This window comes from Hypanus sabinus, chromosome 22, assembly GCF_030144855.1.
Source record: "Hypanus sabinus isolate sHypSab1 chromosome 22, sHypSab1.hap1, whole genome shotgun sequence".
NCBI lineage: Eukaryota > Metazoa > Chordata > Chondrichthyes > Myliobatiformes > Dasyatidae > Hypanus > Hypanus sabinus.
The window spans coordinates 15,983,124-16,009,374 of NC_082727.1; the positions used below are offsets into that span (position 1 = coordinate 15,983,124).

Below are 26,251 nucleotides of genomic sequence, written 5' to 3' on the forward strand. Positions count from 1 at the left end.
CAACTGGATGTTAAGCAGAGGAATGTAATGAATGAATTATTGCAAATCCCAAAGAAGTGTCTTAGCACGAAAGGTTGACTACTTACTCATTTCCATAAGAAGCTGCCTGACCTGCTGGGTTCCTCCAGCATTGTGTGTGTGTTGCTCTGGATTTTCAGCATCTGCAGAATCTCTAGTGTTGTAATTTTGTGTCAATTTCCTGATGTTTGGAAGCAATGTCAATAGGAGAGCAAAGTATTGCAGGCAAGCTAACTCAATGAACAGCCTAAGTGCTGGTATCCTACTTCCTCATGCTGCTACTGGAACAACACTTCTGCTCCAGAATAAACATTTCCAACTATGATGCAGTTGGGGAGAGAGATTGTGGTGGTGGTTGATGGTAATGCTGTCGTGGAACGGAAGCAAATCACGCTTAGTCCAAAAGACTTTAAATACGTTTCCACTGTAATCACTGTTACCACCATATTTATTCATGGTATCAAGATAATTAGCTCTGTAACTGTTTTTCCCTACAGAGATGTGGAAGCTTTTAGGTACACCAAGATTTTATAAATCCTACTAAAATCAAAAAAAAACTGTTCTAAAAGGTCACACGAACAGGAAAGAAAATAAGGAAACCACACCCATCTTTCTCGCTCGCTTTGTTTTAAATAAAGTCACAATCATAATGAAGCTGGCAAATTGCTTTCCACCAAGATACCACACATACATTTGCACTGGCATTCTTATTTTTTGTTTCAAACCTTCAGTGACCATTTGAATTTATATCATCAAATTGAATTGTCCTATACTTTAACAAGTGATATCTGAACTTATGGAGGTGATTTTAATCTAGTTCACCTTGCTGAAGGTATATGGAATTGGGAGGAGTGTCAATTTCACATTCTACTCAATTATTACTGACTTCTGAATTTAATGAAGAACAAAAAGGGGAATGTAAAACTAACACTGTATCCAATACAGTTGCTTCCCAACAGATAAACCTCATCGACAGTTCAGTCTGTAAATTTGCCAGGCAATGCCAGAATTCACAGTACAAGCACATGGACTTGGATAATACAAGCATGACAGTGCCTCTACCTCCTTAGGAGTTCAGAGAAAACTTTTACAAACTTCTATAACGTAATGGAGAGTGTATTGACTGACTGCATCATTGCCTGGTATGGAAACACCAATGACTTTGAATGGAAAATCCTACAAAAGGTGGTGGATTCAGCTCAGTGCATCACAGGTAAAGCCCTCCCAATTACTGAGCACATCTGCATGAAACGCTGTCATAGGAAAGCAGAATCAAAGATCCTCACCATCCAGACCATGCTCTCTTCTTGCTGCTACCATCAGGTAGAAGGTAGCAGGGGCTCAGGACTCATACCACCACGTATAAGAATAGTTACTATCTCTCAACCATCAGGTTCTTGAACAAAAGGGATAACTACACATCTATTGAGATGTTTCTACAATCAATTATGTCACTTTAAGGACTCTTTATCTAGTTATTTCATGTTCTCATTACTTACTGCTATTTATTTATATTTGCAGTTTGTTGTTCTAGTTATTTTTCTATAGAGTTGCAAAGTAAGCCTGCAAGAAAAAGAACCTCAGGGTTGTATGTGGTGACATACATGTACTCTGATAATACAATATACTTTGAACTTTGACTTGACTCTTGCAAGATTTATTCCCGTAATTTGAATTAAAATGTACACACATCTTCCAGGAAAGACAAGATGAGAGCATCATCTAATGTACTGTTGTATTATTAAAATCTCTTAACCATTTCAAATGAAAACAGGCTTAACAGTGCACGTTTGTGTAAAGCTGCAGCATATTGGAAAAGGATGACTTCACTGGATTAAAATTCAAAAAGCTGTGCTACTTACAGAGCACAATTCTAACAGAAAATGGAGACTTTGTAATTCCCATATTATCTTCAAGATTTCCAAATTAAGTATGTACTCTTACATAATTCTTACAGAAACGTTTTACATATTGATTTTAAAAAAGCACATTTTAAAAAGCTATTATATCTACACTTAAAATATTTCTCCAAACTACATTTCCCACTTCAATTGCTCACAGAAAATCTACAAAGAACACATTTTTACCATACTTGGGTTTCACAAAATAGTGCTCCAAGTTCAGTTTGTCATGCTAAAAGCCCAGGATGCTGCCTTCAAGTCCACTGACATAACAGCTCTTAGAGGAGCCGGGGAAAACTTCATCTAGGGTATCAGGAGGGCAAAGGATGCCTATGTGCAAAACTTTCAGAAACATTACTATGCAAGAAAAAGCAGCATTGACTGCACTAGTGACACCTCCCTCTCTTGACGCTCTAAACAACTTTTATGCACACTTTGTGGTATAACACCGGTCATAGAAGCTACCCACCTCCCAGGTGAGAAGCCACTCTGTAATAGCAGCAGACTTGAGAAGGACTCTACAGAGAGTCAATCCTCATAAGGCAGCTGGGCCAGACAACATACCAAATTAAGTACTCAGAGTGTGCATGCTATCTCACTGACGTCCCTCTTCATGGATATTTTCAACACAACACTTAACCAAGCTGCTGTCCTCACATGCTTCAAATCTACCACCGTCATCCCTGTACCAAACACCACCTTCCTAACTAAATGACTACCGCACGGTGGCACTAGTGCCAATCATCATGAAGTACTTTGAATGGTTGATAACAGCACACATCAAAATCTCAATTCCTGCCAAATTGGACACTTATCAATATTCTTACCAACACAACAGTTCTACAACAGATGCCACAGCATTTGTCATGCTCTGGCTTGACACACCTAGAAAACAAGGAGACTCATGTCAGAATGCTATTTCTGGATTACAGCTTGGCATTTAACACTATTGTCCCAAAGACTTTGGTAAACAATCTCCTACTCCTCAGTCTAAATACACTAACCGGGTGTTGGACTTCCTGATGAACAGACTTCAGATAGGCAGGACGCACAACTGCTCCTCCCTCTTCATCATTCTTGATACAGGTGACCCCCAAGGCTGTGTGTTGAGCTCTCAGCCCGCTGCTGTACACTCTGCTCACATACAGCGGCATGCAAAAGTTTGGGCACCCCTGTTTCAAGTTTCTGTTACTGTGAATAGCTAAGTGAGTAAAAGATGACCTGATTTCCAAAGGGCATAAAGTTAAAGATGACACATTTCTTTAATATTTTAAGCAAAATTACTTTTTTATTTCCATCTTTTACAGTTTCAAAGTAACAAAAAAGGAAAAGGGCCTGAAACAAAAGTTTGGGCACGCTGCACGGTCAGTATTTAGTAACACCTCCTTTGGCAAGTCTCACAGTTTGTAAACACTTTCTGTAGCCAGCTAAGTCTTTCAATTCTTGTTTAGGGGATTTTCGCCCATTCTTCCATAGAACCATAGCACAGAAACAGGACTTTTGGCACTTCTTGGCTGTGCTGAACCATTTTTCTGCCTAGTCCCACTGACCTGCACCTGGGCCATATCCCTCCAAACCCCTCTCACCCATATACCTGTCCAAGTTTTTCTTAAATGTTAAAAGAGAGCCCGGATTCACCACTTCATCTGGCAGCTCATTCCACACTCCCACCACTATCTGCGTGAAGAAGCCCCCCCAATGTTCCCTTTAAACTTTCCCCCTTCACCGTTAACCCATGACCTCTGGTTTTTTTCTCCCCTGGCCTCAGAGGAAAAAGCCTGCTTGCATTCACTCTATCTATACCCATCATAATTTTATACACCTCTATCAAATCACCCCTCATTCTCCTCTGCTCCAGGGAATAAAGTCTTAACCTATTCAACCTTTCTTTGTAACTCGGTTTCTCAAGTCCCAGCAACATCCTTGTAAACCTTCTCTGCATTCTTTCAACTTTATTAACATCCTTTCCTGTAATTAGGTGACCAAAACTGCACACAATACTCCAAATTCGGTCACAACGTCTTATACAACCTCACCATTACATTCCAACTCGTATACTCAATACTTTGATTTATAAAGGCCAATGTACTGTTATGAATGTACCACAGCTCTGAGGGGCCGAAGGTGCGGGAGCAGCCCCCTCCTTCCGGAGAATCGCAAGATCGCTATTAATTCGAGTCTCAGACCCAGGAAGTGAGAGACAATGCAACGGTTTTGGCCATTCTTCTTAGAGGCACCTGTGTGATGTGCATGTCCCTGCTACGTGACAGCTACCATGGATATGGATACCCTCGGGCAATGTGGGGGTGGGGATTGCATCACCCTACTTTGATGGACATCTACAACTCTGCAAGTCAAGATAAAAGGGGACTGCAGGAGGCAGTACTCCAGCGACGCACCAGAAGGACACCCTCGCTCAGTGCTCCCGTAATAGCTGGAAGCCACTCAATGCCACGTGCGCTCCTAACTCCTTTGCCTGGGGAGCGGGTGGCTGATAATACCGAGAAGGACTTCAAACTAACAACGGGGAAGCAACGTTCCCCTGATTTTACGGAGTGGCTTCATAAAGACCCGGGCAAGTTTTTTCTGTTTTTTCACCGATCCCTCTAAAACACGTGAAACCCAGCGATTCCCCGAAAGGCTAAAGTCTGCAGACTTCTGACTGACTTTTATATTTCCATCGGACAATCTATTAACCCCTAGACAACAGTAGAGCTCACTTCTTAATGATGATCATTACTATACCCGCACTTTAGATTGAGTATTGACGACGTGCATTATCTGAATGTTTGTATTAACCTTACTTTTGTGCCCCTTTATAAATAAAAACGTTTGAAAATAGTGACATCAGACTTCAACGGACCTCTCTATCTTTGCTGGTAAGTTATCCAGTTATGGGATACGTAACAACTTGGGGGCTCGTCCGGGATTTGACACCAAATTGGGAGGCCAGTGAATCGGGCTTGTAAGTCCAAAACTTGAATCTGGTTACGCGGGTAGCCAGACAGGAAACCAGCAAAGATGGACGTGGGTGAATTTATGAAAAACCCGACTGTGGGGGCGCTAGAGGCGGCCACCAAATCAGACTTGTTAAATTTAGCGAAGGGGTTGAACCTCGCAGAAGTGAGGTCGTCCATGAAAAAGCGGGAGGTGCGAAGGGCCATAACTCAGTATTACATTGGGAAGAACGTGTTTGGAGCTGAGGTATTGGACGATATCCCTGAAAAGGTACCATCAAGTGGGACGGTTCAGTTAGAGGTGGAAAAATTAAGGTTGGAACATGAAATTAAGTTAAAAGAGCTGGAAGTGGCTGAGAGGCAAAGACGGCATGAAATTCAGCTAAAGGAGCTAGAAGCAGTCGAGAAAGAGAAAGAACAGGCCGAGAAAGAGAAACAGAGGCAACATGACCGGGAAATTGAGAAGATGAGGAACGAGCAAAGAGATCCAGGGTTAGACCGAGCAGTGCGGTTTAATAGTTATTTCTTGCTTTTTGAAAAGGTGGCAGTAAATCAGAAGTGGCCAAAAGAGCAGTGGATGGCGTTGTTACAAAGTGTGTTAAAGGGGAAGGCCCAACGAGCATATGTGGTGTTGTCCCTGGGGGAGGGAGACGCGGAGAATTATGCTGAAGTAAAGGAGGCCATTCTCCGGACTTACGAATTGGTACCTGAGGCCTATAGACAAAAGTTTAGAAATTTAAGGAAAGGGTGGAATCAAACATATACCGAGCTAGCCCATGAGAAGGGGTTGCTCTTGGACCGTTGGTGCACCGCGGAAAGGGTGGACGAGGATTATGGGCGTCTCAGGGAGTTACTTTTGATTGAGGAGTTTAAAAGTTGTGTTCTGGAGGAGATCTGGATGTATTTGAATGAAAAGCCGGATAAGTCCATTTCAGAATTTGCTAGGTTTGCGGACGAATATGTCCTAACCCACAAGACAAAGACTTCCTCGAATAAAGGTCCCCAGAGAGACCTTGGGAACGATCGAGAAAGTCCGACGAGTGAGGCAGAGGTCCCACCGGGAGCTAGCAGTAAGGTTGAGGGGGAAAGGCAAGACGGCCAGAGGTTTCCGGGTTTGACCTGTTTTAATTGTGGAAAGGAGGGGCACATTGCATCTCGATGCTTTGCTCCGAGAAAAGAGATAGGAAGAGGGAAAGCCGCAGTCCCTATCGGGTGTGCCGTGGTAATCAGTAAATCGACCAGAGAGCCGAGGGTAGACAGAGTACGAGAAGGCTCTGAGAGTTGTCTGTCCCACGGAACCGTATCTGTGACAGAGGGAGACACACCAGTTCCCGTACGAATCTGGAGAGACACGGGGTCTGAGCTGACTCTGATTAGCCGTGAGGTACTAGAATTTGGTCGGAAAATGGGCATGGTAAAGGTGGAAGGAATAAATAAAAGGATAGAAATGGTGTCCTTACATAAAGTCATTCTGGATTGTGAGCTGGTGTATGGATCAGTTGAAATAGGGGTGCCATCAGAATTCCCGAGAGCTGACGTGGACATCCTGCTGGGAAACGACTTAGCAGGGGGTAAGGTTTGGTCAGCAATGCTGCCAACCTGGCGACCGGCGAGTGTGGTGGCCCCGCCCCTAGCGCCCAAGGAATATCTCGCAGGCGCGGTCATTCACAGCATGTCGAGAGAGACAGCTGAGAACGAGAGCAGTTTAAATTTGGCCAGTTTTGATTTGGCTGAGACGTCTTTGCTGACCCTGTGCCATGAGGGTTTAGAGGGTGGTAAGACGAAGAGTAGTAAAGTGAAAGGGGGTAAGGGAGAGGAGATAGATCTGCCCTTAGCGAAGAGAAAGGTCCTAAAGGTAGGAAATAAAGATGAGAAACAGATAAAGCTGTTAAAGGGTCCAGAGTTGGACATGGATGATCTGTCTGGTTTGGCAGAATTGTTTGAAGAACTTGAGAGTTCCCGATAATGAGGTGAGGGCAGTCCTAGATGGAAAGGGTACCCTTGCCTCGAAGGAGTCTGCTGAAAAGGCCGAGGAGGTTGTTTCAGCTCGCAGGGTTGCGCCTTCCCCGGGTGGGAGCTGCCCAGAGAGTAACTGGGAGGATCAGGGGAAGTTAGAATTTGAAAAAGGTACGGGTGATGAAAGCCTGGAAGAGGCAAATGTCCCATTTGAGTGTGTCCGAGATGGGGATGCACGTGGTGCTGAACCTGGAAACGGAGCTCAGAAGTCTGAGGTATCTGATTCAGTGGAACGGGGCGGCTGTCCTTGTGGGTCAGATAGACTTGGTTCAGTGGGAAAAGGGATAACCTTGGTAACCGGGGGAAAGTGTGAGTTCCCCTGTGTTTGTACTCGAAGGTGGGTTCAAAGTTAACGCAGAATTTAAGAATGGGGGGGTTGAGGATTGTTATTGAAGGAAACGGGAAGTCTGTAGTTTCCAAATCGAAGGAAGAAATCTTAAACCTGGCAGATCGCTCACAGAGTGAGCCGGGGGATAGCGGGGCCCCCCACTCTATTGTTATGCCAGGATGGGGTGTGAAGAGGCCGACTTCGAAATGCTACTTGAGTGAAGAGTTCGAATCAAACACCAATAGCCTGAAGGGGACTGATAAAAGGGCCAGCCACCTGGGTAAAATCAAAGAATTGGGTGGAAATGGTCTAAGTTTGGGGCATGGTGTTGCTAAAATAACCCCGATGAACGAAGCGGGCGGGAGTTCACCACGAAAAATTAAGTTCCCCACGGGGGGGGGGGGGGGCTCGCCGAAAAAGAGTCAATGGTTAATGGGGATGCCATTGTTAAACAGCCAAGCAGGTTGAACGGGTTTGCGCCAAAGCCTGTGAATAATAAAGACAGCCCCTTTGGAGACCTGCCGGTTAAGTAAAACGACTGAAACGATTAGTATTCGCATAAACTTTTGTAAATGCACGTAAGCTAAGGTCACACCTCCTTAGTTTTGTTGCTTAAGAAACAAAAATAATAAATAGGTGGTTATTGAATTCTGATGCTACAAGACTTTAGTACGGTACGCGATGTTAAGATATTAAAGAAAGGGACACTGTAATCGTTAACTATTTAGATACTGACTTGAATGTATAACGGTAGTATTCTGTGAAAAGAAAAACTTGTGTATTGTGTTAGATTCAAAAATCCTGTAAGACTCTGTACAACTCCGTTTTTAACCGCTGGAAAAAAAAACGTTTTTTTTAAAGAGGGGAGGTGTTATGAATGTACCACAGCTCTGAGGGGCCGAAGGGGTGGGAGCAGCCTCCTCCTTCCGGAGAATCGCAAGATCGCTATTAATTCGAGTCTCAGACCCAGGAAGTGAGAGACAATGCAACGGTTTTGGCCATTCTTCTTAGAGGCACCTGTGTGATGTGCATGTCCCTGCTACGTGACAGCTACCATGGATATGGACACCCTCGGGCAATGTGGGGGTGGGGATTGCATCACCCTACTTTGATGGACATCTACAACTCTGCAAGTCAAGATAAAAGGGGACTGCAGGAGGCAGTACCCCAGCGACGCACCAGAAGGACACCCTCGCTCAGTGCTCCCGTAATAGCTGGAAGCCACTCAACGCCACGTGCGCTCCTAACTCCTTTGCCTGGGGAGCGGGTGGCTGATAATACCAAGAAGGACTTCAAACTAACAACGGGGAAGCAACGTTCCCCTGATTTTACGGAGTGGCTTCATAAAGACCCGGGCAAGTTTTTTCTGTTTTTTCACCGATCCCTCTAAAACACGTGAAACCCAGCGATTCCCCGAAAGGCTAAAGTCTGCAGACTTCTGACTGACTTTTATATTTCCATCGGACAATCTATTAACCCCTAGACAACAGTAGAGCTCACTTCTTAATGATGATCATTACTATACCCGCACTTTAGATTGAGTATTGACGACGTGCATTATCTGAATGTTTGTATTAACCTTACTTTTGTGCCCCTTTATAAATAAAAACGTTTGAAAATAGTGACATCAGACTTCAACGGACCTCTCTATCTTTGTTGGTAAGTTATCCAGTTACGGGATACGTAACAGTACCAAAAGCTCTCTTTACAACCCTATCTACTTGTGACGCCATTTTTAGGGAATTAAGTATCTGTACTCCTAGATCTCTGTTCTACTGCACTCCTCAGTGTCCTACCATTTACCTTGTATGTTCTACCGTGGTTTGACCTTCCGAAGTGCAATACCTCACACTTGTCCACATTAAACTCCATCAGCCATTTCTCTGCCTGTTCCTCCAACTGGTCCAAATCCCTCTGCAAGCTTTGAAAACCTTCCTCACTGTCCACTACACCTCCAATCTTTGTATCATCAGCAAATTTGCTGATCCAATTTGCCACATTATCATCCATATCATTGATATAGATGACAAATAACAATGGACCCAGCACTAATCCCAGAGGCACACCACTAGTCACAGGCCTCCACTCAGAGTAGCAATCCTCCACTACCACTCTCTGGCTTCTTCCATTGAGCCAATGTCTAATCCAATTTACTACCTCTCCATGTATACCTAGACTGAATCTTCCTTACTAACCTCCCATGCGAGACCTTGTCAAAGGACTTACTGGAGTCCATGTATACAACATCGACTGCCTTCCCTTCATCCACTTTCTTGGTAACTTCCTTGAAAAACCCTAATAGATTGGTTAAACATGACCTACCATGCACAAAGCCATGCTGACTGTTTCTAATAAGACCCTGACTATCCAAATACTTGTAGATCCTATCTCTTAGTCCTCCTTCCAATAATTTACCTACTATCAATGTCAAACTTGCTGGCCTATAATTTCCCGGCTTACTTTTTGAGCCTTTTTTAAACAATGGAACTACATGAGCTATCCTCCAATCCTCCGGCTCCAGACCCGTGGATATCAACATTTTAAATATTTCTGCCAGGCCCCCTGCAACTTCAACCTAGTCTCCCTCAAGGTCCGAGGGACCCTGTCAGGTCCTGGGGATTTATCTACTCTGATTTGCCTCAAGACAGCAAGCACCTCCTCCTCTTTAATCTGTATAAGTTCCATGACCTCCCTACTTGTTTGCCTTGTTTCCATAGACTCCAATCCAGTTTCCTTAGTAAATACAGATGCAAAAAACCCATTTAATATTTCTCCCATTTCTTTCAGTTCCATACATAGTCGACCACTCTGATCTTCAAGAGGCCCAATTTTATCCCTTACTATCCTTTTGCTCTTAACATACCTGTAGAAGCTCTTAGGATTACCCTTCACCCTGATTGCCAACAACCTCATGTCTTCTTTTAGCCCTCCTGTTTTCTTTCTTACGTATTTTCTTATTATTTTTATACTCCTCAAGCATCTTATTTCCTCCCTGTTGCCTATACATGTTATACATCTCTCGCTTCTTCTTTACCAGAGTTCCAATATCCATTGAGAACCAAGGTTCCTTATTCTTATTCGTTTTGCCTTTAACCCTGACAGGAACATACAAACTCTGCTCTCTCAAAATTTCTCCTTTGAAGGCCTCCCGCTTACCAATCACATCCTTGCCAGAGGACAACCTGTCCCAATCTACACTTTTTTGATCCTTTCTCATTTCTTCAAAATTGGCCCCTTTTTTCAGTTTAGAACTTCAACCCGAGGACCAGATCTATCTCTATCCATGATCAAGTTGAAACTAATGATGTTATGATCACTGAAACCAGTGTTCCCCTACACACACTTTCATCACCTGCCCTAACTCATTTCCTAGAAGGAGATCTAATACTGCATCCTCCCTAGTTGGTACATCTATATATTGATTAAGAAAAACTTCCTGAACTCATTTCACAAACTCTAACCCATCTAGACCTTTAACAGTATGAGAGTCCCAATCAATGTGTGAAAAATTAAAATCCCCTACAATCACAACTTTGTCTCCTGCAGTTGTCTGTTATCTCTCTGCAGATTTGCTCCCCCAATTCTCACTATTGAGTGGTCTATAATACAACCCTATTAGTGTGGTCATACCTTTCCTATTTCTCAGCTCCACCCATATGGCCTCAGTAGACAAGCCCTCTAATCTTTCCTGCCGAAGCACTGCTGTAATATTTTCCCTGACTAGCAAAGCCAACCTTCATCCCTCTGCCTCTATCACATCTGAAACATTGGAACCCTGGAACGTTGATCTGCCAGTCCTACCCCTCCTGTAGCCAAGTTTCAGTAATGGCTATGATGTCATAATTCCATGTGTCAATCCAGGCCCTCAGCTCATCTGCCTTTCCAACAATATACTCCTTGCATTGAAATATACACACCTCAAAATATACACAGCTTGTAAAAGGCTTCTAGTTCTGTCAGATTCTTGGGCCGTCTTGCATGCACTGCTCTTTTGAGGTCTATCCACAGATTTTTGATGATGTTTAGGTCAGAGGACTGTGAGGGCCATGGCAAAACCTTCAGCTTGCGCCTCTTGAGGTAGTTCAGTGTGGATTTTGAGGTGTGTTTAGGATTATTGTCCTGTTGTAGAAGCCATCCTTTTTTCATCTTCAGCTTTTTTTTTTTAAACAGATGGTGTGATGTTTGTTTCCAGAATTTGCTGGTATTTAATTGAATTCATTCTTCCCTCTACCAATGAAATGTTCCCCATGCCACTGGCTGCAACACAAGCCCAAAGCATGATTGATCCACCCCCGTGATTAACAGTTGGAGAAGTATTCTTTTCATGAAGTTCTGCACCCTTTTTCCTCCAAACATATCTTTGCTCATTGCGGCCAAAATGTTCTATTTTAATTTCATCAGTCCACAGAACTTGTTTCCAAAATGCATCAGGCTTGTTCAGATGTTCCTTTGCAAACTTCTGACGCTGAATTTTGTGGTGAGGATGCAGGAAAGGTTTTCTTCTGATGACTCTTCCATGAAGGTCATATTTGTGCAGGTATCATTACACAGTAGAACAGTGCACCACTACTCCAGTCTACTAAGTCTTCCAGAAAGTCTTTTACACTCAAATGGGGGTTTTGATTTACCTTTCTAGCAATCCTATGAGCAGTTCTCTTGGAAAATTTTCTTGGTCTTCCAGACCCCAACTTGACCTCTACCGTTCCTGTTAACTGCCATTTCTTAATTACATTACTAACTGAGGAAACAGCTACCTGAAAATGCTTTACTATCTTCTTATAGTCTTCTCCTTCTTTGTGGGCATCATTCATTTTAATTTTCAGCGTGCTAGGCAGCTGCTTAGAAGAGCCCATGGCTGCTGATTGTTGGGACAAGGTTTGAGGAGTCTGGATATTTATAAAGCTTTGAAATTTGCATCACCTGGCCTTTCCTAATGATGATTGTGAACAAGCCATTGCCCTAATAAGCTAATTAAGGCCTGAGACCTTGGTAAAAGTTATCTGAGAGCTCAAACCTCTTGGGGTGCTCAAACTTTCACATGGTGCTCCATTCCTTTTTCCCCCACTCTAAAAATTGTACAAAACAAAAATAATACACTAATCTTGCTTAAAATATTGAAAAGAATGAGTCATCTTTAACTTTATGACTTTTGGAGATCAGTTTATCTTCTCCTCACTTAACTATTCACAGTAACAGAAATTTTGACCAGGGGTGCCCAAACTTTTGCATGCCACTGTATGGCTACACAGCAAACACATGAGTAATCGCATCATCAAGTTCATTGATGACACAACAGGTGACTGGGCTCATCACAAACAATGACGAGTGCCTCCAGAGAGGAGGTGAAGGAGCTTGAGGACTAGTCTCAGGCAAATAACCATTTCTGACATCATTCTGGTTCCCAATCAGTGGTGGGAGTAATGTAGAGAGGAGGTTTCTTGCAGCTTGGTGGCGCTCATTTAAAAGGAGAGCTTGTGGGCGTTCTCTGTCATTCCAGAGTTACAGGGAAGTAGTCATCCCTAAGATGCAGGGGAGAGGTAGCTGTGTGACTGTCATGAGAAGGAATGGGTCAAATGGGTAGCTACAGCAGAGCACCCCTGTGGCCGTTCCCTCAATAATAAATATACCATTATGGATACTGTATAGTGGATGACCTCCCAGGGGAATACAAGGGAGGCCAGGTTACTGGCACTGAACATGGACCTGTGGTGCAGCAGGGAAAGAAGAAGAGAGGAGTGTCAGAGGAACAGATAGGAGATCCGTGGATGTGAACAGGACACCTAAATGGTATGTTGCCTCCCAGGTCCCAGGGTCAGGGACTTCTTGGATCATGTCCACAGCATTTTGGAAGCGGAGGAGCAGCAGACAGATGTCTTGATACATATTGGTACCAATGACATAGGAAGGAAAAGCAAAGAGGGACTGAAGAGAGAATTTGGAGAGCAAGGCAGAAAGTGAGAAGCAGGATCTCCAGGGAAGGAATTTTGGATTGCTACCTATGCCACGCACCAGTGAGTAGAGAAAAAAAAAGTGATTTGGCAATTAAATGTCTGGCTGAGAAGCTGGTGCAGTGGGTGGAGCTTCAGATTCTTCTATCATTGGGATCTCTTCTGCGGGAGGCATAACTTGTACCAAATGAATGGGTTGCACCTGAACCCGAGGGGGCCAATATTCTCATGGGCAGGTTTGTTCGGAGCGTTGGGGAGGGTTTAAACTAATTTGGCAGGGGGATGAGAACCAGAGTTAAGGGACTCGGTTTAGGATGGATGATAAAAAAAGCAAAGATAACATGCAGTCAGACTGTTAGTAAGGGCAGGCAGGTGATAGAACAAAATTGCAGCCAGCAGGGCAAGCACCCGTGCATTAGGAATGCAGAACCAAAAAATGTAGCAAATACAGTACTCAAAGTGTATATCTCAATGCACAGGGTACAACAAAAAAGGTGGATGATCTTATTGCACTTTTACAGATAGTCAGATATAATGTGACCATCACTAAATGGTGGCTGAAGGATGGCTGTAGCTGGGAGCCGAATGTCGAAGGTTACACATCGTATCAGAGGGATAGGAAGGTAGGCAGAGGGGGAGACATAGTTCTGCTGGTAAAGAATGGTATCAAATCATTAGAAAGGCATGACATAGAATAAGATGTTGAATCCATGTGGGTTGAGTTGAGAAACTGCAAGAGTAAAAGGACCCTGGTGGCAGTTATATACAGGCCTCCAGACAGTAGCTGGAACGTGGACCACTGAATACAACAGGGAAGTGCCAAAAGGGCAGTGTTACGATAGTCATGGGAGATCTTAACATGCAAGTAGATTGGGAGAGAAAAAAAATATCAGGATGGTAATGGATTTCAAGAGAGTGAATTTGTTGAATGCCTATGAGATTGCTTTTTAAAGCAGCTTGTCATTGAGACTACAAGGAAATCAGCTATACTGGATTGGGTGTTATGTAATAAACTGGGGGCGATTAGGGGGCTTCAGATAAAGGAACCCTCAGGAGGCAGTGATCACAATGTGATTGAGTTCAACTTGAAATCTGATAGGGAGAAAGTGAAGTCTGAAATAGCAGTATTGCAGTGGAGTAAAGGAAATTACAGTGGTACGAGAGAGGAGCTGGCCAAAGTAAATTGGAAGGAGATGCTGGAAGGAATGACAGCAAAGCCACAATGGCTTCATTTTCTGGGAAAAACGAGGAAAGTGTAGGATAGATATATTCCAAAAACAAAGAAATACTCAATGGCAAAATAGTACAACTGTAGCTGACAATGGAAGTCAAAGCTAATGTAAAAACAAAAGAGGGCATAAAACAAAGCAAAAATTAGCAGGAAGATAGAGGATTGGGAAGCTTTTTAAAACCTACAGAAAGCAAATTTAAAATTATTTGGAGGGAAAAGATGAAATATTAAGCAAGCTAGCAAACAATATCAAGATGGATAGAAAAAGCTTTTTTCAAGTATATCAAAAAAAATTAAATGAGATGAAAGTGGATATAGGACCGCTAGAAAATGAGGCTAGAGAAATAGTAATAGGACAAAGAGATAGCAGATGAACTAAATGAGTATTTTGAATCAACCTTCACTGTGGAAGACACCTGCCAGGTGTTGAAGGATATGAGAGAAGAGCAGTTACTACGACAAGAGAAAGTGCTCAAAAAGCTAAAAGACCCAAAGATGCACCCTAGGGTTCTGAACAAGGTGGCAGTAGATATTGTGGAGGCATTAGTAATGATCTTTCAAGAATCATTGGATTCTAACCTGGTTTCGGAGGACTGGAAAATTGCAAGTGTTACTCCACTCTTTAAGAAAGGAGGAAGATGGGAAGATGTTGGAATCAATTGTTAAGGATGAGCTCATGGAGTACAGGACAGGATATGACAAAGTCAGTAGTTTCCTTAAGGGAAAATCTTGCCTGACAAACCTATTGGGATTTTTTGAGGAGATTATAAGTAATATAGATAAAAGGGATGCAGTGGATGTGTATATTTGGATTTTCAGAAGGCTTTTGACAAGGTGCCACATGAGGCTGCTTACCAAGTTGAGAATCCATAATATTACGGAGAAGTTACTATCATGATTACAGCATTGGCTGACTGGCAGGAGGCAGCGAGTGGGAATAAAAGAATCCTTTATTCGTTGGCTGCCTGTGACTAGTGGTGTTCCACAGGGTCAGTGTTGGGACCGCTTCTTTTTATGCTGTATACCAATGATTTAGATGATGGAATAGATGGCTTTGTTGCCAAGTTTGCAGGTGATACAAAGATTGGTGGAGGGGTAGGTAATATAATAATAACAAGAAGGCTGTATAAGGACTTAGACAGATTAGGAGGATGGGCAAGAAAATGGCATATGAAACCCAAAGTTGGAAAATGCAGAGTCATGCACTTTGGCAGAAGAAATAAATGTATAGACCATATTATAAACAGGGAGAAAATTCTAAACATCTGAGATGCAAAGGGACTTGGGGGTGTTCTGCACAAGGACTCCCAAAGTTAGCTTGCAGGTGGTGAGGAAGGCGAATGCAGTGTTAGCATTCATTTCAAGAGGTCTTGAATACAAAGGTAGGAATGATGCTGAGGCTTTATAAGGCACTGATGAGGACTCACCTTCAGCATTGTGAACAGTTTTGGGTTCCTCATCTTGGAAAAGCTGTGCTGGCATTGGAGAGGGTTCAGAGCAAAAAGTTCACAAGGATGATCTGGGAATTAAAGGGTTATCACACAAGGTACATTTGATGGCTCTGGGTCTGTACTTGTTGGAATTTAGAAGGATGATGGGGGCGGAGGGAGATCTCATTGAAACCTTTTAAATGTTAAAGGGCCCAGACAGAGTAGATGTGCAAAGGATGTTTCCCCATGGTGGGGGAAACTAGAACAAGAGGGTACAGCCTCAGGATAGAGGGGCATCCATTTAAAACAGAGAGGCAGAGAAATTTCTTTAGCTAGAAGATGGTGAATTTGTGGAATTTGTTACCACAGACATCTGTGGAGGCCAGGTCATTGGATGTATTTAAGGCAGAGATTGATAGGTTCTTGATTGGAGGCGGCATCAAAGGTTAGGGGCAGAAGGCCGGGGAGTGGGGTGGAAGAGGGGAAAAAAGGATCAGCCATGATTGAGTGGTGGAGCAGACTCGATGGGCTCAACGTCCCAATTCTGCTTCTATATCTTATGGTCTTTTCCTCAATGTTAACACAAAGGAGATGATTATCGAATTCAAGAGAACTGAAAACACACACAACCCCCTTTACATCAGCAGCACAGCAGTAGAAATTGAAGAGAGCTGGATTTTGTATGTTCATACTCTGTCATTCTAAAGGTGCACAACAGAGAGCATCCTCAAGCTGCATCACTGCTTGGTATGGAAATTGCACTGTGGTGGACAGGAAGGCTCTATAATGGGTAGTCAAAACTGGCCAATGCATCACTGGCACTGACCAATCCACCATCAAAGGCATACTTACAGAAAGGTGCCGGAAAAGGGTCAGTAATATCATGAACTCAAACTGTCTCATAAACCTTTCTCATAAACTGTCTTTCCCATTCCCATCAGAGAGGAGGCCATGTACAGGACCAGCAGAATTGAAAACAGTTACTTTCCCTAAACAGGCTGATTAACACCTTCACCCACTAGCTTTCACCACTGCTCTGTTATTTCCTGTCAGAATCCTTAGGTACAACCTAGCATCACTTTATGGACATACAATCAATGCTATGGATTTATATATTTTTTTTAAATTATTTTTATTGTTGTGTTTTTCTAACCTGTTTCTGTGCTGCATTGGATCAGGAGTAACAATTCTGTTTTTCTTTACACTTGTGTATAGGAAATGCCATTAAACATCTTGAATCAGTGTCACATGAACACATGTGGATGTGATGATCAAATACATTGATTCTCATTGAACACATGAAGTTTGAGATGAACGCACAACTGCAATGGATTATTACTGAAATATGAGGTTTATGATCAAATTAATTGGCAAAAAGTTATTTTATCTATAAAGATCACGCACTTTTAATTCTGTTTATTACTGGTTTCTCTCTGGGCCATGGAAGCTTTGAAACAAAATTTAAAGTAAACTGACATCCTTACGCTAAAGTTATAACTTAAATACATACTCTTTTAATACAACCCTAAGATACACATTAGTATTCTGCCTGTACTGATTAGTGATTCCCAAAACATTTGTGAGAATGTGCAGAACTCGGAAAATGTGAAGCTCGGGTGGTTGATGGTTAGTTTGAGTTGTTCTCTGAATTTGACAATTTACTTGCAAACATTTTGTCACTATACAAGGAGACATCATCAGTGTGCTGTTAATTGTGGTGTGTCCTCTGATGGCTTGGCCTTTACACAATTATCGATCAGCTGATTGGTTGTCATTTAAGAAACCGATTGTGATGTGGGGGGAAATCCTGTTGTTGATTTGTTCACCACACAACCAATCAACAAAGAGATTTCTTCCCGACATCACAATTGATTTCTGAAATGAAGGCCAATCAGCTGACAAGGCCATACATTGAGGACATAGCACAATCAACAGTGCACTGGCAATGTCTTCTCGCATGGTAACGAAATGTGAGTAAAATGCCAAGATCTGAACAACTCAACCTAACCAATATGGACAACATTCACCTTACATGCCAGAAGACCCTAGTGCAACTCTGGGTGGAAACACTGTCCTTCCTTATGCTGTGCATGGTTTTTGGTACTGTGTTTCGCACCTTTGCCCTGAAGTAACACTGTTTCATTAGGCTGTATTCATATGCATTCATGTAAGGTTGAATAACAATTAAACTTAAACTTGATTATTTGTGAATCAACCAAATTCAGCAATAAAGCTATGCTAACAATACACTGCAAGAAGCAATGACTGACAACTGGAGTAATTATTTATGAATAATTTTCTACGAATCTTGGTAACGACTTGCGCATAACCTGGAAGCTTTCATATGAGTATTTTTAATATTCACTTGATGTGTTGACTGGACCTCAGATTCTAGTTTCATCTAAACTCTGAATACTTACTAATAGATCATCTTCAGAAGACAAAAAGAAAAAAAAATCAAATCCATTCTATTCAGTAAATAATCAAGTGGAAACTGTACAATTGAAGATGGCCTCTAATTATTTATACAATTTCCATTTAATATCTCCAGCATGCTGTTAGACACCAAGGAGAAGTACAAACACCTAAAATTAGTCTGAAGTTAGTTTCCTTATTGTAGCTCTATTACTGAGGTCATCATGTATTTCCACTTCTTCTATAACTGCTATTGTAATCTTGTACAAGTAAAATTGAAACAAGCACTAGCCGTCAAAAAAGTGACTACTACACCAACAGAGAAGTACAAGGGAAGCATTAGGGATCAGATTCATTGACAAACAAAAATCAGCTTTCAAATAACTGGTCCTTTCCAGAATATAGTGCTGCCATCTTGCAATTTTTAAATTGAACTATGTTCACCATGAACTCTGTAAATTACGGCACTTCTATTTTGCCAACTACCAATCCTATGAGACAATTTCGTTTGGAAGGAAACAACCTCTGAAACTAATGGGTTAATGCTCCAAAATCCTACTTTGCAGCAGCCATGAACTTCATTTATGCCAAGAATGTAGCAAATCTGTTCAATATTTTAATGCAGCCAATATAGTGAAATTGCTGTGCAATTCTACAAAATTATTTTGCCCAAATTAAAAGGAAAAAGTCATAACCCATTTGGAAAAATAGGCCCTACTATACAAGAATTGCAAATATTTTTCAGAAGACACTGTACATAACAGCTTGTTTGGTTGACCCAGCTTGAGAAATTCAAAGATTAGATTTTATCCTAAAAGGAAGAACTAGCATTTACAGAGCATCTTTTACAAGATCAGGACATATCCAATCATTTCAGTCAGAGAAGTACTTTTGATTATTGTAATACAAAAGAAAATGCCAATTATTTTTGAGGGAGTGATCAGAAGAGAATATCAAATATTACCATGGCATCAAGTTATCTGTATTTTAAGAGATAACACTACCCAAGCAATTCCTCCTCCCACCCCACAAGTGGGAATTGGAATGAGGAAGAGGGCTAGCTTCTCAACATTGATTGATTTCAAGTCTGTTCACAGCTATCCTCTGATTCAGCCACACACACAAATGCTGGATGAATTCAATAAGTCAGGCAGTATCAATGGAGGGGCATTAACAGTCTTCGTTTTGAGCTGAGACACTTCAGCAGAACTGGAAAGGAAGGGGGAAGAAGCTAGTCCGAATGAAGGATCTTCACCCAAAACATCAAATGTTTATTCTCCTCATTTTATTGCTCCCTTGATCTGCCAAGTTCCTCCAGTATATCGCTCAAGGTTTCCAACTTCTGCATAATCTTATGTTCTATATTCCAGTTTTCTACACTGGCAAATGAACACAGAACTTTCCAGTATTTATGATTACAACAGTAATTATCAGAAATCATATAAAATAGATATACTGAATTCTGGTCATTATAAAGAGTCCACACCAGACCATCACCATTTTACTTTTCGAATAAAATCTGTAATTTTTCTTTTTAAAAAAAACAGTAGGAATGCCAACTATAGCTTTTCATATTTGGAGACTTGGTGCAATCAAAGAATGGTTCTTAATGCACATAGGGCAACTTACCTATGAGGAATCTATGCAACACCATGTGACCTCATCAAAATCCAGGCCAAGAGTAAAAGGTCTGATAAAGAGTCTTCAAAATGAAACATTAAACCCTTCTTTCCACAGATGCTGCCTGACCTGTTGAGAATTTCCAACAATTCCTGCTTCTAACCCAGGCAAAGAAATTAGTAGAGTATTTGGGGTACTGGAGTTGAAAAAAGTGGAGGCTTGCTTTTCTCAAAACAAATTAAGTAGAAGGTCGTGCATCTCAGCCTGTCCACCAGGTAAAATTGTGGAGATGAATAGTGCACAATCCACCTGTCTGTACCTTATCTCCCTGTGATAGGACCCAAATTTGAACATTGCGATAAGCAAACATAAATGCAATCATAACATTCCAGTGGGGTTCCTAGCTCCACCTGGAAGCATTGCAGGAAGTTTGAATGTGTCCTATTTTATTCACATAACATTCCTTATTTGAACTAAATCTTTCTTCATACATCCTATTGCATTTGGACAGCTTGAAGGGGACAACTCTAAATTGGTATTCTCAGGCAGAGCAAACCTGTACTTGATCATCATTTCAAAATTGACTTGCGTGAACTCCCATAGCATTTCTTTCCAAGCTCAGTTCAACAGCAACATTTCTAAATGATTCCCCTGACCTGGACTCCAAGATAGTTATTAAATAGAGAAATTTCAGAATGAGGTAACTATTTAGCTCCTAGTGCCCATGTCCACTCTTATAATCACATTCCCTCTTAATAATTAATTTACCAGCTCTTTACTTCACCTCTCCCCCAGTTTCACCCATCACCTGCCACCTTGTACTTCTTCCTCACCCTCCCTCACCTCCTTATTCTGACTTCTCCCATTCTTTTCCAGTTCTGATGAAGGGTCTCGGCCCGAAACTTCGACTGTTTACTCTTTTCCATAGCTGCTGCCTAGCCTGTTGAGTTCTTCCAATGTTTTGGGCATTTTCCCTCCTAATATACTTGTATGTGTTTTATAATTACTTATCCATTCTCTTTCTAAATGGCATGTCTGAATAGCCACTCATGGCAAAGTATCCCATATAGTATCACCCTCAAAAACCTATCATACTTAGGTCTTTCAGTAAGAAACTTGGATTTACTCCCTATTTAATAGAATTATTTAAGTGGCTGCTTTCCTATTGAGACCAATTCCATTTACCACATTACTATTGCTCTTCACAGTTCTCTTGAAATGTTGGTACCTTATCTTCCAACCCTCACCTCTATCAATATTCTTAACTATTTCTCCCACCACATGCAATCATACTAGTTTATCTCAATGTTTTTCTAAATCCCTGACTAACAATTATTCCCAATCTTCTGCTCACAGTGTCCAGGACAGTTAAATTTTATCTCCAGTAACCCTAGAACAGTGCAGGCATGGATGAACCCAATCACTCAGTTTCAAAAATCACTAATCAATTCCAGGCTCTATATTTCAAGCAATATCTGTTCATTCTGCTTGGAGATAAATTTCTGAACCATTTCCAAAATAACTAAAATCATCGCCATCTGCATTAGTATTTTCAATATTTTATAGAATCAATAAATGAAAATTACTTTGGTTTTCCAAGTCCAAATTCCATGTGGTTATGTACACAGGTATGTAACTACATATCCCCAAGTTCATTACTAGACAAGATATAGAAAACGTACACTGGGGGCCTTGTGCAATTTGAGAACTGTACAGCTAGCACGCTATTGTACTGGGCAGCATTGGCTTGACCAGACACACCAACAAAAGCCAAACATTCCATTTCCAGTCTCCTCCTTTCCCATTCATCACACAAGGTTTATGGGTTTTGTTCTCTTTTAAATGCACATGCAGAATAGTTTTTCCCCCAATGCTGAAATTATGTCAAAAAAACCTAAATTTTGATATGCAAATTTAAAAATGCTGAAAATATAGCAGGCAAATACCCTTAAAAAGTAAATAATTTAATTGAGGACTGTTTTAATGAAAGCAGTATGATACAAATGGAGTTAATAAAATAGCAAGGTGTAAAAAGTTAAATTTGATAAGTAACGCACTGTTGAAGTCAAAGGGGAAATTCCTTAAAATTATTGAGGGCACAGAAATATCCAGCGTTCCTGTATTTAAAAAGGTGACATACTCAAAATGACAGAAGTATTTCAGACAGTCTTCATGCTTACCCTTTGGCTAAAACAGTAGAGGATGAGCAATCCAGAAACTTGCTTGTAGAAACATTGCCAGCACAAGGACCTTTCTTAGTAGACAGATCAAGCACACCATCTGGATAAAGAAATACACACCAATAACCCCAAAATAACAGATATATTGGTAGTGCTCATACTTTTCCCCATCAGATGTAAACCAAACAAAAATACTAAGTAAATAAAATTAATCAAGGATAATAAGCTAACTTTTTGGTGCAAATCCACACCATCAAACTAAGATGCAGCATGATAAGTCACACAATTTAATGCTCAGGCTGAAAATAACAAAGCAATAAACAAACTGCTGAAGGAATTCAGCAGGTCAAGTAACATCTGAGGGGGAAAAAAGCATTTCTCAATCTTTTGAGTTAAGACCCCGCCTCAGGACCAAATTTGTATGACTTGTGAGTTCCTCCAGCAGTTTGTGAACTTGCTCCAAATTCCAGCATGTGCAGTGCCTGCCTCTTTGAAAATAAAGCATCAGATTAAACTTCCTCAGCAACATGCAAAATGCTTGAGGAACTCAGTGGGTCAGGCAGGAGATGTGGTGGTGGGAGGGGAGCCCCCTCCCCTAACATTTTTATACTGGTCATTTCCCTTCTCTTTTCACTCCTGGCTTCTCCCACAAATCCAATATTGAATCCGATTGACTACTTAATCCTGAATGGCAAGTGACTGAACCTTGTAAACCAGCCTTCCGTGCAGGACTTCGTTAAAAGCCTTGCAAAAGTCCATGTGAACAACATCCACCAACTTTCCTTCATTAACCTTCTTGGTAAGCTCAAGACATTAAGATTGGTTAGACATAACCTGTCACACACAAGGCCATGTTGACTATTCATCAGCAGGCCCTGTCTATCCAAATAGATACATGTCTGGTCCCTTAGAATACCTTCCAATAACTTACCCACACTGATGTCAGGTTTACCACCTTATAATTTCTCATCTTAATCTTACAGTCTTCCTTAAAAAAGGGAACAACATTAACTATTCTCCAGCCCTCCGGCACTTCATACTTGGCTAATGATGTTTTAAATATCTGTCCTAGCCTCCCTCAAGGTCTGAGGGACACCTTATCAGGGGAGATCCCCTAATTCACCTCAAAACAGCAAACACTTCCTCACTAATCTGAATATAGTTCATGACTTCACTACCCTTTCCTCAGATCTGCAGACTGTGTCTCTTGAATGAGTACAGATACAAAAAAAATTAGGATCTCTCCCACCCCCAATCTCTTTTGGCTCCATGCATAGGTGACCACACTGATATTCAAGGCGGCCAATTTTGTCAATGGCTATCCTTTTGCACTTAATATACGGTAGCTATAGAAGCCCTTGTGTTTCTCTTTCAGCTTGACTGCAACAGCATACTCTGTGCTTTTTTAGCCCTCTTGACTTCTCTCAAGTGCTCTCTTGCATTTCTTGTATTTCTCAAGAGCTTCATTTCACCCCAACTGCCTAGGCCTGCTAAGTGCCCAGACTTGCCCAAACCTGATATGTACCTCTCCTTCCTTACCACAGCCTCAATATCCCTCGATAACCAAAATTCCCCAAGCCAGTTAGCCTTGCCTTTTAACTCCAGGAAACAACCTGTTCCAATATTCACCTGCCAGATCACTTCTGATGGCATCAAAACTGGCGTTTCTCCAATTTAGAATTTTAATGCTAAAAGCAATACTATTCTCTTTTATAATAATCTTGAAACTAATGGAATTATGATCATAAGATCCAAAGTGTTCCCCTATAATGCGCTGTCACCTTCCTGTCTTATTGGTTAGAGGAGATTCAGCACTGTACTCTCTAATTGGGACCTCTATATGTTGAGGAAAGAAACTTCCTCAACATATAACAAACTCTATCCCATCCAGTCAATTTACAGAATAGGAGTCCTAGTCAAAAAGTGGCAAGTTAAAAACCATAAATTATAATTCTATTTTCTGCAACTACCTCCCATCTTTCTACAAATTTACTCCTCTAAATCTCACAAATTAGAGAACTATAACATAAATCAATTAATGTAAATACCCCTTTTCTTTATTTCTCAGCCTTTGGGCTGAGCACATGCAAGCTTTCTCTCAAACATTTATTTTCTCCCTTTGTGCTTTTTCCCTCTCTCCCAAAGATTTTCTGCGCTAGATCATAAAAACTTCCTATTCCTCCATTTGACCTTGCCAAAGTCCTTGTCACTTTCCATATTCTAGTTTTCAATTTAACATTGTTAACCAGAAGGTGAGCATCTTTCTCATCAAAAGAGGCGAAGGTTAATTCCTCCTTTAGATTGGGACATACTCCTGATAAACATTATAGACCAGCTGTTAGAATCTTTGCACTATTCTTTTACTGACAGAATCAACAAACTCTTTCGTAAGGCCAAGGGGGTTATGTTGTGGGGGTAACTGGAGTCTGACGGTGGTGTCTGAAAAGAGGATGCTGTCCAAGTTGCATGCTATCTTGGACAATGACTCCCATCCACTCCATAATGTACTGGTTAGGCACAGGAGTACATTCAGCCAGAGACCCATTCCACCGAGATGCAACACTGAGCGTCATAGGAAGTCATTCCTACCTGTGGCCATCAAATTTTACAACTCCTCCCTTGGAGTGTCAGACACCCTGAGCCAATAGGCTGGTCCTGGATTTTATTTCCACTTAGCATGATTAACTTATTATTATTTAATTATTTATGGTTTTATATTGCTATATTTTTTCACTATTCTTGGTCGGTGCAGCTGTAACGAAACCCAATTTCCCTTGGGATCAATAAAGTATGTCTGTCTGTAAACAGATATGAGCTGCAATTAATCTTAAATTTCCTTCATTATTAGTAGATTTAATAAGAGATATTGAAACCACCTATCAAGTTTTAATTAGGAAAAATTAAGGTTTTGTTTTTGGAATAAATGAGGGGAGATTGAGCTGCAGTTTTAAGAGTAAAAGTTTGGAAATAACACTGAAGAAACAAAAAAACTCAGCAGGTCAGACAGCATCTATGGAAAGGAGTAAACAGTCAATGTTTCAAGCCAGATCCTTCATCAGGATACCTTAATTATAAACATAATTATCATTGAGGAAAACATCTGTTGAGGGAAATTAGGAGTCAAAGTTTCAGATTTGATTGCTTCCTTAGCCTTTTACCTCTTACACCTAACACCCTCCTCCTCCACCCACCCACTATCCCCTGGTCTAACCATTACCTGCCAGCTTGTTCTCCTTCTCACAACTTATTCAGCCTCAAACATCAACTGTTTATTCCTTTCCATAGATGCTGCCATATTTGTTGAGTTCTTCCACCATTTTGTGTTACTCTGACTTCCCAGCATCTAGTCTCTTGTGCATGTCAAATTAAACCCAAATTTTGAAACCTCAATTTGAAATACCACATTTTTCAATCCAAACCCATTTTTTTATACAAAGAAAAATTATGAAATAACATGCTTCACATTGTATAAGCCCAAAACATCAACTCAGTCTACACAGACATTTAACATCATCAAAACCAAAGCAGAATGCATTGCAAACCAAAACACAAGTTTTAGAAAAGAAAAATCACTACTGCAATATTCATTCCCATCCAAGCAACCATAAATGATAGAAAATATTACACATATTCACACATGCAAAGCTCCTACAGAGTCTCTTAGGATAAAATGTGATATTTCCTACTCCAGTTTTGTAGGTTTGTAAGTGGTGGATGAAGCCACTATGACAACTGCAGACTGTTTCTCAGCTGAGGCAGATGGTGGCCTATTGACTGACAGATGGAGAAACTGAGTGACCCGCTCCATCCGTCCTTCTGCATGCTCTCTATGCATTCCAAATGCATGTGCTCAAGGTCCTTAATGCCTCACTAGACGCTGCTTCTCTCCATTTCATTATTTTATACCATAAGACACAGGAGCAGAATAAGCTATCTGGCCCATCAAGTCTGCTCCACCATTCAATCATGGCCGAATCTTCTTTTTCTTTCTCCGCCTCAACCCCAGTTCCCGGCCTTCTTTCCTGAACCTTTGATGCCGTGTCCAATCAAGAACCTATCAATCTCCGCCTTAAATACACCCAATGACCTGGCCTCCATAGCTGCATGTGGCAACAAATTCCACAAATTCACCACCCTTTGGCTAAAGAAATTTCTCTGCATCTTTTTTGAAAGGGCACCCCTCTATCATTTTGAGCTTTGATTTCTA

At 41.3% G+C, this 26,251-nt stretch overlaps 1 protein-coding gene across 5 annotated transcripts in view; it reads right to left on the reverse strand.

Moving 5' to 3' along the window:
* wu:fc17b08 (uncharacterized) overlaps window positions 1-26,251 on the reverse strand; it is a 121,890-nt gene that overhangs the window by 61,696 nt on the left and 33,943 nt on the right. For all 5 annotated transcript variants that reach the window (XM_059947119.1, XM_059947121.1, XM_059947117.1 and 2 more), the window contains one exon: window positions 22,045-22,144. In XM_059947119.1, the coding sequence (XP_059803102.1) occupies window positions 22,045-22,144 (100 nt within the window). The remainder of the gene's footprint in view (window positions 1-22,044; window positions 22,145-26,251) is intronic.